Source organism: Oenanthe melanoleuca, chromosome 1A (genome assembly GCF_029582105.1).
Source record: "Oenanthe melanoleuca isolate GR-GAL-2019-014 chromosome 1A, OMel1.0, whole genome shotgun sequence".
NCBI lineage: Eukaryota > Metazoa > Chordata > Aves > Passeriformes > Muscicapidae > Oenanthe > Oenanthe melanoleuca.
This window is the reverse complement of record NC_079334.1, coordinates 69,167,174-69,184,014: the sequence shown is the minus strand read 5'-3', so window position 1 is coordinate 69,184,014 and position 16,841 is coordinate 69,167,174. Positions and strand designations below refer to the sequence as shown.

The following is a 16,841-nucleotide window of genomic DNA, read 5'->3' as shown; positions in this document are numbered from 1 at the left end:
GTCTCCTGGCACTGTGGGAATGAAGGGACCAGAGCACACAGAGCTGCAGATCAGGATCATGGATTCAGGGAATCCCAGGATGGTTTGGGTGGGAAGAGACCCCAAATATTACCCTGTGCCACACCTGCAGTGCCATGGCAGGGACACCTCCCACTGTCCCAGCTGCTCCCAGCCCCAGTGCCCAGCCTTGGGGATCCAGGGGCAGCCACAGCTGCTCTGGCAGTTCCAGCCCAGCAGCAATTCCTGCCCAAGATCCCATCTAAATCTCCCCTCTTTTAGTTTTAAACCCTTCTCCTTGTCCTGGGCCCACCCAGCACTCCCACTGCCCCATCCCAGACAGGGATGCACTCCAGGACCTCCCCTGAGAGAGGGGTGGGACACCCCAAAAACCCATCAACCACTTGGGAATTCTCCCTAAGCTGTGGGATAAGGAGTCAGCTTCCCAAAACCAGCCCCTGCTGAGAGGATGGGTCCCCTCAAAGAGCAGCAGGTGACATCTGGATCAGGTGGCACCGTGGGGAAATGCCAGAGTCACTCCCAGCCCAGGGTGACCTCGCTGGTCCCACCTGGATAACTCATCCTGCACAGCCCTGTGATGTCACCCCCAGTGCCACACCCCACCTGGACCTTCCAGGAAGGAAAGCCACGGGAATGGGGAAGCTGCCAGGGCCAGGACAGGTGTGCCCCAGAGCCAGCCCCACCTGGCTGACGGTGGCACCTGGAGCTCGGCCACCCTGAGCTGCCACAGGTGAAGGGAAGCAAAACCACAGATCCCATGGAATTTGGGAATTTGGTTTGGGGTGCAAAAGCCCCTGAGCAGCCCAGCCCGAGCATCCCCAGCACTGCCAGGGCCACCACTGACCCTGTCCCCAAGTGCCACCTCCACAGGGCTGAGACCCCTGCAGGGATGGGCACCCCAACCTGTGCCAGGGCTGGCAGCCTACCCAGGAGAGAATTCCCCAAAATCCAGCCTGAGGCTGTTCCCCTGCTCCTGTCCCTGTCCCCTGGAGCAGAGCCTGACCCCCCTGTCCCCTCCTCCCTCACCAGCTCTTCTCCCAGTTACTCCACAGCCTTTCCCAAGGATTCATTTTGCAAGGATCCCACCCCTGATGTCCCAAGCCCTGCTCCTGGTGGTTGATTTTTCCTGCTGATCCCACCCAGGGAGGAGTGTGGTGGTGCCTCTGCTCCCTCTGGAGCATTCCCAAAACAGCTGAGGGTTTCCAGGCCCTGGCTGTGGCTGCCAGCCCCGGGAATGTCTGGGGATTGGGATGGGCACTGGGCTGGGGCAGTGGGACATGGGAGGTGTCCCTGCCATGGCACTGCAGGGTGGCACTGGGGGGCTCTGGGGTCCCTTCCATCCCAAACCATCCATGGACACTCCAGGTGAGGCTCAGCCACCAGTGCCCAACTCCCTGCCAGCAGCTCCCACCCTCTGGGAACTGGGACCCCCAGCCTGGTCCCTGTCCCAGCAATGCCCTTCAGGCAGGGCTGGCACTGTCCTGGCCCAGGGAGCAAACCTGGGCACCCCTGTGCTCACCTGGGCACCCCTGGCACGGTTTGGGATGGAGGGGACCCCAAATTCCCTGCAGTGACATGGCAGGGACCCCTCCCACTGTCCCAGCTGCTCCCAGCCCCTGGAATCCCCTCACCCCTGAATTCCCCTCACCCCTGAATTCCCCTCACCCCTGGAATCCCCTCACCCCTGACATTCCCCTCACCCCTGGAATTCCCCTCACCCCTGGAATCCCCTCACCCCTGACAATCCCCTCACCCCTGGAATCCCCTCACCCCTGATAATCCCCTCACCCCTGACAATCCCCTCACCCCTGGAATCCCCTCACCCCTGGACAATTCCCCTCACCCCTGAAATCCCCTCACCCCTGGAATCCCCTCACCCCTGACATTCCCCTCACCCCTGAATTCCCCTCACCCCTGGAATCCCCTCACCCCTGACAATCCCCTCACCCCTGAAATCCCCTCACCCCTGACAATCCCCTCACCCCTGACATTCCCCTCACCCCTGACAATCCCCTGGCAGCTCCTGGCACTCCCAGGGTGATTCCTCCCCCTCCTGTGCCCGTCCCCACAAGATCCCAACCCATTCAAATGAATATTTCTGCTGGGAATTGCCACTGGACACTGCACAGGGCCAGGAGCTCCAATCCCACCTGCCTGCCCACCCTGGGAATGGATTTATCCCCAGAAGCTGCCGAGGAGGATCAGCCTGGGATGGATCTGGGGGTTTCCTGAGCCCCACGTGCTGCTCCCCCAGCACTTTCAGAGAGCTTGTGGGAAGCCACCCCTGCCTCCCAACACCACAGGGCTCCAATTGTTTAAATTCCTGGGATTTTTTTGGCTGGACAGTTTGTCCCTTGGGGGAAAAAAAAAAAAAAAAAAAAAAAGCAGCTTTGCTCCTGCTTGGGACAGTTCCCAAGTCCTTGCAGACACCAGGAAACTCAGAGCAGAAAAATAAAAATAAAAATAAAAATAAAAATAAAAATAAAAATAAAAATAAAAATAAAAATAAAAATAAAAATAAAAATAAAAATAAAAATAAATAAAAATAAAAATAAAAATAAATGTGTGTTTTTGCCTCGGAGGAAACAGCACAGAAAGGTCCCAAACTGCACTGGAATTTCAGGGGACACATGATGGGAAGAGGAGCTGGACGTGCCAATCCCAGTAACAACGGGATGAGGAGCCAGTGACCCCACTGGTCCCAGTGATGATGGGCAGGGACATCCCAGCTGCTCCCAGCCCCAGTGTCCAGCCTGGCCTTGGCCACTGCCAGGGATCTGCTCCTGAGGGGGCTGTGGACACTAGGGCTGCATCCACGTGGGGGAAATTAAATTAAAATTAAATTAAATTAAAATTAAAATTGAAATTGAAATTAACTTAAAATTAAAAATTAAATAAAAATAAATATATAAATAAAAATATAAATAAAAAATAAAAATGAAATTAAAATTAAAAATTAAATTAAAATTAAAAATGAAATTGAAATTAACATTTAAATTAAAATTGAAATTAAAATTAAAATTAAAATTAAAATTAAAGAATTGAGGATGAAAATACAGAAGGATGTTTGGACATGGCTCCTCCAGGAGGCATTCCAGCACCCCAGAGCTGATCCAGGAGGGGGTGCAGAGGAGCCAGCACTGACCCAGGTTTGTGCAGTTCCACCCCCTCCTGCCCCAGTGCCACCAGTCACTCACCAGCTCGATGCCCTGGGGGAAGGGGTTGTCCTCCCAGTCCTTCTCCGGGAAGCGCTGCAGGATCTGGCCCTGCCCATCCCCGCTGCCTGCGGGGACAAGGAGGGGTTAGAGAGCAAAGGGGCAGCACAGGAGGGGCAGGGGCAGCTCTGCCACCCCAGCAGGGACAGGAATTCCTGCAAACAGCCCCTCTGGAGCTGGGAACAGCACTGGGGCAGCTCTGCCACCCCAGCAGGGGCAGGAGGGGCACTGGGGCAGCTCTGCCATCCCAGCAGGGACAGGAATCCCTGCAAACAGCTCCAGAGCCCCTCTGGAGATGGGAGGGTTACTGGGGCAGCAGCTCCAGCCAGAATTCCCCTCCCTGTGACCCCAACACAGGCAGCACCCCCAGCCCAAGCTGCATTCCCTGCTCTCACCTCCCTGCTGGCCTCTCCCAACAGCTCCCACCTCCCTGGGGCTTTATGGAGCGCTGGGAGCACCCCAAAGCCTCCCTGCCCCCCAGCCCACACCTCCCAGACCCTAAATCCTGTCCTGTGGGACAGCTGGGGTGACAGCAGCACAAGGGCTCCTGTCACAGCCCCTGCCAGGCCCCTCACTGCCCACATCCTGCACAGGCACAGCTGGGAACCACCAGCCCCCAGGACTGTGGCCCAGGTGGGGACAGGGGACATATTCCAGCCCTTTCCAGAGGGATCCCTGCCCAGGGATTATCCCATTTCCAGGGAGCTGGGCCCTGGCCATGGATGGGCTGGGAAAGCAGGAGGAGCACCAGGGAAGGGCTATTCTGGGAGCCCAGACGTGTCCCCAGGGTCCTGCTCACCACTGGGCAGCCACAGCTGGATTTAGCAGGACCAGCAGAGGAAAAGGGAAAGGGGCCATTTATAGCCCTGGGCCCAAAATGGAAAGGCTGGAGCCAAACTGGGCACCAGATATCCACAGGGATTGGGTCAGCAGGGATTGGGTCAAGCAGATCCTGCCTGGCCACGTGCTCTGCACACAGCCCTGCTCCACACCACGTCCCCCTGCACACAGCCCTGGCAAAGGCTGCCCCAGTGCCAGGGGCTGGAGCTCCAGACAGGAAAATCCCCTGAGATCCACACGTCAGGATTACAGCCCTGACAGCTCCAAGCTGTGCCCACACCCAGCCCTGCCACAGCTTCGCTGGAGTATCCTCAGTTAAAGGGAAATGGATACAAGATCACAAAATCCTGGGATGGTTTGGGTGGGAAAGGACCCCAAATTCCCTGCAGTTCATGGCAGGGACACCTCCCACTGTCCCAGCTGCTCCCAGCCCCAATGTCCAGCCTGGCCTTGGCACTGCCAGGGATCCAGGGGCAGCCACAGCTGCTCTGCCAATTCCAGCCCAGCAGCAATTGCTGCCCAAGATCCCAGCCAGCCCTGCCCTGTGGCACTGGGAGCCATTCCCTGGCTCCTGTCCCTCCATCCCTTGTCCCCAGTCCCTCTGCAGCTCTCCTGGAGCCCCTCCAGGCCCTGGCAGGGCTCTGGGCTCTGCCTGGATCCTTCTCCTGCCCTGTGAGCACCCCCAGCTCTCCCAGCCTGGATCCCTGGGGGCTGAGGGGCTCCAGCCCTGCAGCAGCTCCAGGTGTGTCCCCAGGGCAGCTCTGCAGGTGGGGTCTCACCTGGGTCCCCCCTGCCCTGTTGGGGTCTCAGGCTCACAAAAATCCTTCCAAGGATTGTTGGGAACAATGGGAATTTCAGCTCCTGGGGTTTTCCCAGAGCCAGGAGCTGCCACCCCTCAGCCAGCTGCAGGCACATCCTGATTTTAGTGACTGTCACCAACAGGCTGACTCAGGGATCCTGGACACCCCCAGCACTTCCCTCAGCTGATCCTGGCTCTCCCACTTCCCCCCATTCAGCTCCAGACCGGGCTGTGGCATCAGCGTGTCCCTTCCTGCCCCATCCATGTCCTCCTGCATCCCAGCTGAGATCCCTGGGAAAGCTGAAAATTCCTGGGAAAGCTGAAAATTCCTGGGAAAGCTGCAGATCCCTGGGAAAGCTGAAAATCCCTGGGAAAGCTGGAGATCCCTGGGAAAACTGAAAATTCCTGGGAAAGCTGAAAATTCCTGGGAAAGCTGGAGATCCCTAGGAAAACTGAAAATTCCTGGGAAAGCTGAAAATTCCTGGGAAAGCTGAAAATTCCTGGGAAAGCACGTGTCCCTCACTGTCCCCGTGCCCCTCACTGTCCCCGTGTCCCTCACTGTCCCCGTGTCCCTCACTGTCCCCATGTCCCCTCACTGTCCCTGTGTCCCTGTGCCCCTCACTGTCCCCGTGCCCCCCGGTGCCCCCGTGCCCCCCAGTGCCCCCGTGCCCCTCACTGTCCCTGTGCCCCTCACTGTCCCCATGTCCCTCACTGTCCCTGTGCCCCCCAGTGTCCCTGTGCCCCTCACTGTCCCTGTGCCCCCCAGTGTCCCTGTGCCCCTCACTGTCCCTGTGCCCCCCAGTGTCCCCGTGTCCCTCACTGTCCCCGTGCCCCTCACTGTCCCCGTGTCCCTCACTGTCCCCGTGCCCCCCAGCCTCCATCCCAGCAGCTGCTGCTGCTCTGTCCTTCCTGCAGGGCTGGGGACACCTGGGGCAGCCCGGCCCCTCCCCGGGCAGGGCAGGGGATGTTGTTGTGACACAGGAAATTCTAAATCAGCCCAGAGTTCAACACGGAGCAGGATGATCCCGGCTGGGAGCGCTGGCACAGGGACAGGGACAGGGGTCACGGCCACACGAGCGCTGTCCCTGCTCCCAGTGGCCCAAGAATGCTGGGACAGCAGCAGCTGGGCCCCAGCCCTGCACAGAGACCAGCCAGGCCTCTGTCCCTGAGCCTGGAGTGGTCCCAGACCCTGCAGGAGGTGCCACCTTCCCTGGAGAATCCCTGGGGGATTCAGAGGGGGAGCCCCAGCCCATCCCACCCATCCCACCCATCCCACCCATCCCAATTCATCCCAGCCCACCCCAGTTCATGCTAGCCCATCCCATCCACTCCAGCCCATCCCAGTTCATCCCAGCCCATCCCAGCCCTTTCCTGAGGAGCTGGATGCCACAGAGAGAAGAAAAGGGAATTTTCAGAGGGAGCCGAGGCAAAGGAGGTTGTTTGGAACAACCCAACACTCTCCACCCCCAGCACAGGACACTGGTCTGGCAGCCCCAAGGGATGGCTCCTCTGCAGGCTCCCACACCCCTGAACCTCGGATATTCGGGATAAATCATCCAGAGGAACCAAAGCTGGGACAGCACAGCTGTGCTGGAGCTGGCACAGGTCACCCAGAGCAGCTGTGGCTGCCCCTGGAGCCCTGGCAGTGCCAAGGCCAGGCTGGGAGCACCCGGGACAGTGGGAGGTGTCCCTGCCCACAGAACTGGGGGAGATTTAAGGTCCTTCCCACCCAAACCATTCCACAATTCCAAAATCTCCTCACAGGAGCCAGAGCTGTTCCAGCCCTCCTTGCCCCAGGCTCCAGCCTGGAGGTGATGTCCAGCCAGGAGAGAGTGTGGAACCACTTTAGAAACACCCAGTTACTTCAGATACCTTCAATTATTCCAGAAACTGGCCACTGCCAGGGATCCAGGGATTCTCTGCCAATTCCAGCCCAGCCAGCCCTGCCCTGTGGCACTGGGAGCCATTCCCTGGCTCCTGTCCCTCCATCCCTTGTCCCCAGCCCCTCTGCAGCTCTCCTGGAGCCCCTCAGGGGCACTGGGCACTGTGGTGTCTCTGCCATGGCAGGGGTGGCACTGGAGGAGCTTTAAGATCCCTTCCCACCAAACCATTCCATGATTCTGGGATGTGCCACACCAACCTGAGGACAACCAGCCCATCCCTCTCACCAGCAATCATCCCTGGGTGGGGAGCTGGGATACTCCAGCTCCTCCCTCCCAAAGAGCAGGAACAGGCACAGGCAGGGATGAGCCATCCCATTATCCCATCCCATTATCCCATCATCCCATCATCCCAGCCCGGCCCTGCAGCCCCCCGCCCCAAACCCCCCCAGAACAACACCCCAGTGTCTGCTGCGGGGACAAAGCAGCCTCTGTTGGCTGTCCCTCCCCCCGGGGCACGGAGAATGCCTTTTCTATGGAGGAACAAAGGGCTGCTTGTGGGGCTGGGGGAGGCCCCCTGGCCACTGCCAGCAAACCCACCCACCCAGGGCGAGCACAGGGTCCCTGTCCCCGCTGCTGGGGTGGGGTGGGACAGCCCCGGGCTGTCACACAGCTGCTGGCAGCGCCCTGTGCCAATCCCGGGATCCCCGAGGCTGGAAAAACCCTCTGGGATCACCGAGTCCCCTCCCCAAATCCCCTGGACACCTCCATGGGCTCTCCAGCCCTCCCTGCTCCAGAGCTGGACAAATTCTTGCTGAGGTGGCACTCACTGACCCCCAGTGTCCCCAGGGCCACATCCCCCCGCGGCACGGCTGCTGTGCCCCCAGAACGGGACAAACACAAAACCCCAAGGAATAATATCCCACTCGTGGCTCTCTCCGTGTTTCGGTGAATCCCACGGGACAAAGCCCTTCCCAGACAGCAGAACAGGGTGACAGGGCTCGGCCAGAGGCATTTGGAAGGGATTTAGGACAAAAGTCTCCACACCCGGAACAGCAATTCCTGTCCTGAGTGCAGCTAAAAATGGGAAAAACTTGGGAATAAGCGCCTCATTCCGTGTTTAATGGTCACCTCGGTGATGTCTGAGCACACAGGGAAGATAAGGATCACCCAGGGAAGATAAGGATCAGATCAGGGACACGGAGCTGGGTGAGGAAACAAACTGTCTGCATGCAATTCCAGCCGGGAAAAACTCCATCCAGCCACGCACGGAGGCAAACCCCGCCAGCCCGGGGCACTCCCAGCGTGGCAGTGCCAGGGGGCACGGCTCTCACTCCCGGTGGAATTGAGGCTTGGGGGGCTGTAGGAAGCTGGGACGGGGCGGGGAAGGAGGAGCCAGCGCTGATCCCTCACCCCGGCTCACACCGCCCCTGTCCCGCCGTGTCATTATTCCTCAAACCTCTCCCTAATCCCTCTCAGCCTCTCCCTAATCCCTCTCCAGCTCTGGAGAAATGTTGGAGAGAGCCAATCTCCCCCTGCCAGGTGTCCTGCCAGGACCTGGGGGTGCCGATTCCCAGGAACAGAGCGCGGCTGTGGAGCGTGGGGCTCTCTGCCCTCCCAGCACCCCAAATCCTGCAGGAAGATCCGCTGGGATCCTGCCACGCACTCTGGGGATGGCCCAGGGGTCAGGGGAGGGCCCAGACCCAGGAATGGGGTGAGGGGGAGCGTGGAACCACTGCTGTGCTGGCAGGGGACAGACACCGGGACAGACACCGGGACAGACACCGGGACAGACACCGGGACAGAACCTGGGACAGACACCGGGACAGACACCGGGACAGACACCGGGACAGAACCTGGGACAGAACCTGGGACAGACACCGGGACAGACACCGGGACAGACACCGGGACAGACACCGGGACAGAACCTGGGACAGAACCTGGGACAGACACCGGGACAGACACCGGGACAGACACCGGGACAGAACCTGGGACAGACACCGGGACAGACCCTGGGACAGAGCCTGGGACAGACACCGGGACAGACACCGGGACAGAACCTGGGACAGAACCTGGGACAGACACCGGGACAGAACCTGGGACAGACACCGGGACAGACACCGGGACAGAACCTGGGACAGACCCTGGACAGACACCGGGACAGACCCTGGACAGACACCGGGACAGACTCTGGGACAGACCCTGGACAGACACCAGGACAGACACCGGGACAGACACCAGGACAGCGCCACCGTCCCGCACGGAGCCGGGGCCCGCAGCCCGGCCGCTCCTGACCCCGCCCCAAGGCAGAGCTGCGGGTTTATCTTTGGAAACATTAAGGCACAAGAGGAAGTAATTAAATTAAAAAAACCCCGCCTGCTTCCGAGAGGAAAGCGCTGCCGGCACGGAGCGCTCCTGGCAGCGGGACACGGACACACGGACACAGGGACACAGGGACACACGGACACACGGACACAGGGACACAGGGACACAGGGACACACGGACACACGGACACACGGACACAGGGACACAGGGACACAGGGACACACAGACACAGGGAGACACGGACACACGGACACACGGACACACGGACACACAGACACACGGACACAGGGACACACGGACACACGGACACACAGACACACGGACACACACAGTGGGAGGTGTCCCTGCCATGAACTGCAGGGGTGGCACTGGGGGGCTCTGGGGTCCCTTCCCACCCAAACCATCCCGGGACTCCCTGGTCCCATGACCTGGAGCTGGGTGGGTGCTGTGGCCCAGTTCCCCCACGAGCAGGATCCCAGTGTCCATTGGGAGCGTGGGCCAGTGGCCAGAGCTGCTAAAAGCGTTTTGGGGAGGAACCTCTGCTATTTTTACCTTTCTTTCATTTTATGCCAAATTCCAGCTGCTCCCCCAGAGAGCCATTCACAGTTCCACTGGCAACCCAGGTGACAATTATGGGGTTGCCAACATTTACCCATGGGCTAAAAACAGCCCTGGCTGCTCCCAGGGCCCCTCCAGCCCTGTGGGGAAAATATGTGGGAATTACAAAATGGTTTGGGATGGAAGGGACCCCAGAGCCCCCCAGTGCCACCCCTGCAGTTCATGGCAGGGACACCTCCCACTGTCCCAGCTGCTCCCAGCCCCAATGTCCAGCCTGGCCTTGGCACTGCCAGGGATCCAGGGGCAGCCACAGCTGCTCTGCCAATTCCAGCCCAGCAGCAATTCCTGCCCAAGATCCCAGCCAGCCCTGCCCTGTGGCACTGGGAGCCATTCCCTGGCTCCTGTCCCTCCATCCCTTGTCCCCAGTCCCTCTGCAGCTCTCCTGGAGCCCCTCCAGGCCCTGGCAGGGCTCTGGGCTCTGCCTGGATCCTTCTCCTGCCCTGTGAGCACCCCCAGCTCTCCATGGCAGGGCTGCTCCCAGCTGGCAAAGGCACCCAGAGGGACAGTGGGACAGGATCCAGGCACAGGCACAGAGCAGCTCCAAGCCCAGCACAGAAGGTCCCAGTGCCAGCCCCTGTCCCCTCCCTGCTGGGCAATTCCCTGCGGAGCATCCGAGGACAGAGGGAAACCCCAAAGCCAACCCAGGTCACACGTGGGTGCCCCAGTCCCGCCCTGCTGGGCACTGCAGGGCACAGGGAACGATCCAAGCCCTGCCTGGGTTTGTCTCAACCCTGCAGGGCTCATTTCCACCCAGCCCTGCCAGCATCAACACCTCCCACGAGGGCAGAGGGAGCTTCTTGTTCCCTGTGTCCCACACAGGGCTGTCACCAGAGGGGGACAGGGACAGGAACGAGTGGGGAGGAATGGGGAAGTGGGAACTGGGGCAGGTCCCACAGCTGGGCTGGGCAGGGTCAGAGACACCAGAGCTGACACGGGAGGAAATGTCCCATCAACATGGGAAGTCTGAGAATTCCCCGAGAATGTGTCCCCAAGTGCCACCTCCACAGGGCTGTGAAATCCCCCCAGGGATGGGGATCCAGCCCTCCTGGGCAGCTCCCACCCCTGCCCACCCTTTCCATGGGGAAATTGCTGCTGCTGCCCCCCTGCCCTGCCCTGCCCAGCCTGAGCTGTTCCCTCTCCTCCTGTCCCTGTTCCTGCAGCACAGCCCGACCTGGGGCTGTCCCCTCCTGGCAGGGACTGTGCAGAGCCACAAGGGCCCTGAGCCTCCTTTTCTCCAGCTGAGCCCCTTCCAGCTCCCCCAGCCCCATTCCAGCTCCCCCAGCCCCATTCCAGCTCCCCCAGCCCCACTGCAGCTCCCCCAGCCCCATTCCAGCTCCCCCAGCCCCATTCCAGCTCCCCCAGCCCCATTCCAGCTCCCCCAGCCCCATCCCAGCTCCCCCAGCCCCATTCCAGCTCCCCCAGCCCCATTCCAGCTCATTCCCAGCTCCCCCAGCCCCATTCCAGCTCACCCAGCCCCATTCCCAGCTCCCCCAGCCCCATTCCAGCTCCCCCAGCCCCATTCCAGCTCCCCCAGCCCCACTGCAGCTCCCCCAGCCCCATTCCAGCTCCCCCAGCCCCATTCCAGCTCCCCCAGCCCCATTCCAGCTCCCCCAGCCCCATTCCAGCTCCCCCAGCCCCATCCCAGCTCCCCAGCCCCATCCCAGCTCCCCAGCCCCATTCCAGCTCCCCCAGCCCATTCCCAGCTCCCCCAGCCCCATTGCAGCTCCCCCAGCCCCATTCCAGCTCCCCCAGCCCCATTCCAGCTCCCCCAGCCCCATTGCAGCTCCCCCAGCCCCATTCCAGCTCCCCCAGCCCCATTCCAGCTCCCCCAGCCCCATTCCAGCTCCCCCAGCCCATTCCCAGCTCCCCCAGCCCCATTCCAGCTCCCCCAGCCCATTCCCAGCTCCCTGGGCTGCTCCTCTCAGGATCTGTGCTGCAGAAGGAATCCCCCCCAAGGGGCAGAGCCCTCCCCAGGATCTGACTCTCCTGGGTGCAGGAGGAGGGAGAGGCTGAAGCCAAGGGGAACTGAAACCCCACAGACCACAGACTGCTGTGGGAAGGGGAAATAACCCTGCCCTGGAACCCTCAGCTTCCTCAGGGGCATTTCCAGAGAAGCAGGGAATGCTCTGGAGCAGGTACAGCTCCCCTGGAGACCTGGCAGCCCCACAGCCCTGCCCCACAGCCTGGGCCCTTCCCAGCTTATCCCAGGGAGCTGAAGAGGGGGAAATTCAAATGGGATACTGGGAAGAAACTAATATAAAACATGACTTGAAATTCCCCATTTTTATGGAAGTTCCTGGGAAATTCAGTTTGCCAAGGGGAGAGAGGTTGGGGACAAGGACAAAGGGACAGGAGCCAGGGAATGGCTCCCAGTGCCACAGGGCAGGGCTGGCTGGGATCTTGGGCAGGAATTGCCAGAGAATCCCTGGATCCCTGGCAGTGTCCCAGCAAAGGCTGGAGCAGCCTGGGATGGTGGGATTGGGATGGGATGGGATTGAAGGTCCATGGATCCCATCCCAAACCATTCTGGGATCAAGGATGCTCGGAATCCATCCCAAGGGATGTTTATGGAATTTGGGGATGGAAAAGAGAAGGAAGACCCTTCCTGGAGTCCTGAGATTCCCAGTGCAGCCCCCAGATCCCAAAATTTCTTCCTAGAGAGGAGCTGGGGTGGGGATGGATCCAATCCAAGGCTGGGAGAGCTGGGAATGGAGGGAATTCCCTGGATGGGGGAGTTGGGGTGGGAATTTGGGCAGGAATTGCTGCTGGGCTGGAATTGGCAGAGCAGCTGTGGCTGCCCCTGGATCCCTGGAGTGCCCAAGGTTGGACACGGGGCTGGGAGCAGCTGGGACAGTGGGAGGTGTCCCCATGGCACTGCAGGAATTTGGGGTCCCTTCCATCCCAAACCATCCCAGGATTCCTGGCCCTGAGGCACAGCCACTCCTCAGCCAGCAGAGGCTGTGTTTGATGGGCTGGGCTGGGAAATGCAGCTCCGTGGATCCTTCCCAGAAGGAAGCACAGCTCTGCTCCTCCACCCAAAGCCAACAGAGCTGGGTCAGGGAGCCTGGGAGCACAGCACAAGGTGGGAAGGGCTCCATGACTCCTCCAGCCTAAAATCCCCCATTCCCAGAATATCTCAGCTGGAATCTCTGGATCTCTCTGATTTTGAGGGAGCCAGGAAAGCCCTGCTGGAGTTTGGAAGATGAATTCCCCTTTGTGTGGAGCAGCAGAGCTCCTCTGGGATGTGCCTGGCACGTTCCTCACAGGGAGCTTCCAGCCTTGGAGAGCCAACCCTCATCTCTGCTGCTGCCCTGCCAGGAAAGCTGAGAATCCCAATCCTGGGGTGGCCTGGGTGGGAAGGGACCCCAGAGCCCCCCCAGTGCCACCCCAGCCAGGCAGGGACACCTCCCACTGTCCCAGTGCCACAGCCACCCCCCTGCCCCAAACAGCTTCACTGCCCCCACAGCAAAACCAGCATTTCCCAGAAAAACAACAAAACCACTTGGGATTTGACCCAAAACAAATCCCATCTCTGGCCTAGGTTTAGGTTTTTCCAAACCCTCAACAAGTGACTGACCCCCCGTTCAGGAAAAACATCTTGGGATTTACCAAGCTGGACCAAAAAAAAAACAACCCTTGAATAGTTCAAGAATAAAATAAACAACCCCAAACCAGCCAGACAACACATGAGGGGTAACACCAAGTCAGACACGGGGCAAAGGTCAGGGAAAAATGAGTAACAACTACTGAAAAATACAGAAAAAATGGGAATTAACAATAAATTCAGCAGAAACACCAAGAATTCAATCATTTTCTCCAAAGGATTTTCAGGAATACTGAGTGATGTCAGCGCTGACCCCATTCCCCTGGGGATTTCCAGACACAGAAAAACCACCTAAAACCCCCAAACCAGGGCTCATGGCCAGAAACTGGGGCAAACACACCATAAACATCCCAAAGTTGGACATGGATTAAGGATCAAGGCTGGCTGGGATGCAGAGCTCGGGGGGAAGGGAGCAGAAATGACATTCCCAGGGGCAGGCAGAGCTTGGGGTAATCCCTGGGATAAATGCAGGGCAGGAGAAATGCAGGGCTGGGATAAATAAATCCCACAGACACATCCCAGGCTGCTGGAAGCACAGAGTGATCCCAGAGTGAGCACACAGGGAATGGGAACCCATCCCTGACCCCAGAAGGCTCCAGCCCCAAGAGGATTTTGGGGTGAATTTTGGGGCAGAGGCACAGCTCCGTGTCCAGGGGTCTGGGTGGACACCAGGGGGAGGGAGGACATGGAAATTCCTGGTGGGAATATCTGTGTCAACTGGGAAGTGGGAAAAATGCCCCAAATTGGAGCTGAATCTGTCCAGAACGAGACAAGGAACTGCTCTGGATAAACCCAGCCCATCCCAAACTGGAACTGCTCTGGATAAACCCAGCACACCCCAAACTGGGACTGCACTGGATAAACCCAGCACATCCCAAACTGGAACTGCACTGGATAAACCCAGCACATCCATCCCAAACTGGAGCAGGAGCTGGGATAAACCCAGCCCATCCCAAACTGGAACTGCTCTGGATAAACCCAGCACATCCCAAACTGGAACTGCACTGGATAAACCCAGCACATCCCAAACTGGAACTGCTCTGGATGAACCCAGCCCATCCCAAACTGGAACTGCACTGGATAAACCCAGCACATCCCATCCCAAACTGGAACTGCTCTGGATAAACCCAGCACATCCCAAACTGGAACTGCTCTGGATAAACCCAGCACATCCCAAACTGGAACTGCACTGGATAAACCCAGCACATCCCATCCCATCCCAAACTGGAACTGCTCTGGATAAACCCAGCACATCCCATCCCAAACTGGAACTGCTCTGGATAAACCCAGCACATCCCATCCCAAACTGGAACTGCACTGGATAAACCCAGCACATCCCAAACTGGAACTGCTCTGGATAAACCCAGCACATCCCAAACTGGAACTGCACTGGATAAACCCAGCACATCCCAAACTGGAACTGCTCTGGATAAACCCAGCACATCCCAAACTGGAACTGCTCTGGATAAACCCAGCACATCCCAAACTGGAACTGCACTGGATAAACCCAGCACATCCCATCCCATCCCAAACTGGAACTGCTCTGGATAAACCCAGCACATCCCATCCCAAACTGGAACTGCTCTGGATAAACCCAGCACATCCCATCCCAAACTGGAACTGCACTGGATGAACCCAGCACATCCCAAACTGGAACTGCTCTGGATAAACCCAGCACATCCCATCCCAAACTGGAACTGCACTGGATAAACCCAGCACATCCCATCCCAAACTGGAACTGCTCTGGATAAACCCAGCACATCCCAAACTGGAACTGTACTGGATAAACCCAGCACATCCCATCCCAAACTGGGACTGCACTGGATAAACCCAGCACATCCCATCCCAAACTGGAGCAGGAGCTGGGATGAACCCAGCTCCTCCCATCCCAAACTGGAACTGCACTGGATGAACCCAGCACATCCCATCCCAAACTGGAACTGCTCTGGATAAACCCAGCACATCCCATCCCAAACTGGAACTGCTCTGGATAAACCCAGCACATCCCATCCCAAACTGGAACTGCTCTGGATAAACCCAGCACATCCCATCCCAAACTGGAACTGCTCTGGATAAACCCAGCACATCCCATCCCAAACTGGAGCAGGAGCTGGGATGAACCCAGCACATCCCATTCCTCCAAACTGGAACTGCTCTGGATAAACCCAGCACATCCCATCCCAAACTGGAGCAGGAGCTGGGATGAACCCAGCACCTCCCTGTCCCTCACTCCAGACCCAGGGAGAAGAGTTCTCATTTTCCACCAAACATTTCTGGGAAAAGATCCAAGAGCTGGGAGCAGCTCCTGCCTCTCCCTGCTCCTCCAGAGCCCCTTCCTCACCCTCCTCTTGCCCAAAGCCTGAGCAGAAGATGGGATTTGGTTTTTGGGGTGGTGCACGGGGACATTCCCACCTTGTCCCCCTTTTTCTGTCACTCCCTTCCAGCCACTCCAGCACTTGGAAAATTCCATGAACCCCAAAGGCCTCATGGGCTGAGATGAGGCAGCAGAGCCAAGGAAAATAATGTGCAATAATGACACTGAAATGATTTCAGGGACAGGGAACAGGATGGCTGGAAGTGGGAGCTGGAATGGGGCTGGGGGAGCTGGAATGGGGCTGGGGGAGCTGCAATGGGGCTGGAGGAGCTGGAATGGGGCTGGAGGAGCTGCAATGGGGCTGGGGGAGCTGGAATGGGGCTGGGGTAGCTGGAATGGGGCTGGGGGAGCTGCAATGGGGCTGGGGGAGCTGCAATGGGGCTGGGGGAGCTGGAATGGGGCTGGAGGAGCTGGAATGGGGCTGGGGGAGCTGCAATGGGGCTGGGGGAGCTGCAATGGGGCTGGGGGAGCTGCAATGGGGCTGGGGGAGCTGGGATGGGGCTGGGGGAGCTGGAATGGGGCTGGGGGAGCTGCAATGGGGCTGGGGGAGCTGGGATGGGGCTGGGGGAGCTGGAATGGGGCTGGGGGAGCTGGGATGGGGCTGGGGGAGCTGGGATGGGGCTGGGGGAGCTGGAATGGGGCTGGGGGAGCTGGAATGGGCTGGGGGAGCTGGAAGGGGCTGGGGGAGCTGGAAGGGGCTCAGCTGGAGAAAAGGAGGCTCAGGGCCCTTGTGGCTCTGCACAGTCCCTGCCAGGAGGGGACAGCCCCAGGTCGGGCTGTGCTGCAGGAACAGGGACAGGAGGAGAGGGAACAGCTCAGGCTGGGCAGGGCAGGGCAGGGGGGCAGCAGCAGCAATTTCCCCATGGAAAGGGTGGGCAGGGGTGGGAACTGCCCAGGAGGGCTGGATCCCCATCCCTGGGGGGATTTCACAGCCCTGTGCAGGTGGCACTTGGGGACAGGGTCAGTGGTGGCCTTGGCAGTGCTGGGGATGGTTGGGACTCAATGGGCTCTGAGGGATTTTCCACCCCAAACAATTCCATGATTCAATTAAAAACACCCAAGGGAACAGAGAAACACGAGAGCTGCACGTGGGGGGCAGGTGGAGCAGCAGCTGCCCTCAGGTGAGCTGCTCACACACAGGTACAAACCCGCCCAGGTGAGCTCCCC

General features: G+C 59.2%; 1 protein-coding gene across 3 annotated transcripts in view; it reads right to left on the bottom strand.

Annotated features, from left to right (window-relative positions):
* SBF1 (SET binding factor 1) overlaps window positions 1–16,841 on the bottom strand; it is a 76,338-nt gene that overhangs the window by 44,283 nt on the left and 15,214 nt on the right. For all 3 annotated transcript variants that reach the window (XM_056482658.1, XM_056482659.1, XM_056482661.1), the window contains exon 2: window positions 3,216–3,301. In XM_056482658.1, the coding sequence (XP_056338633.1) occupies window positions 3,216–3,301 (86 nt within the window). The remainder of the gene's footprint in view (window positions 1–3,215; window positions 3,302–16,841) is intronic.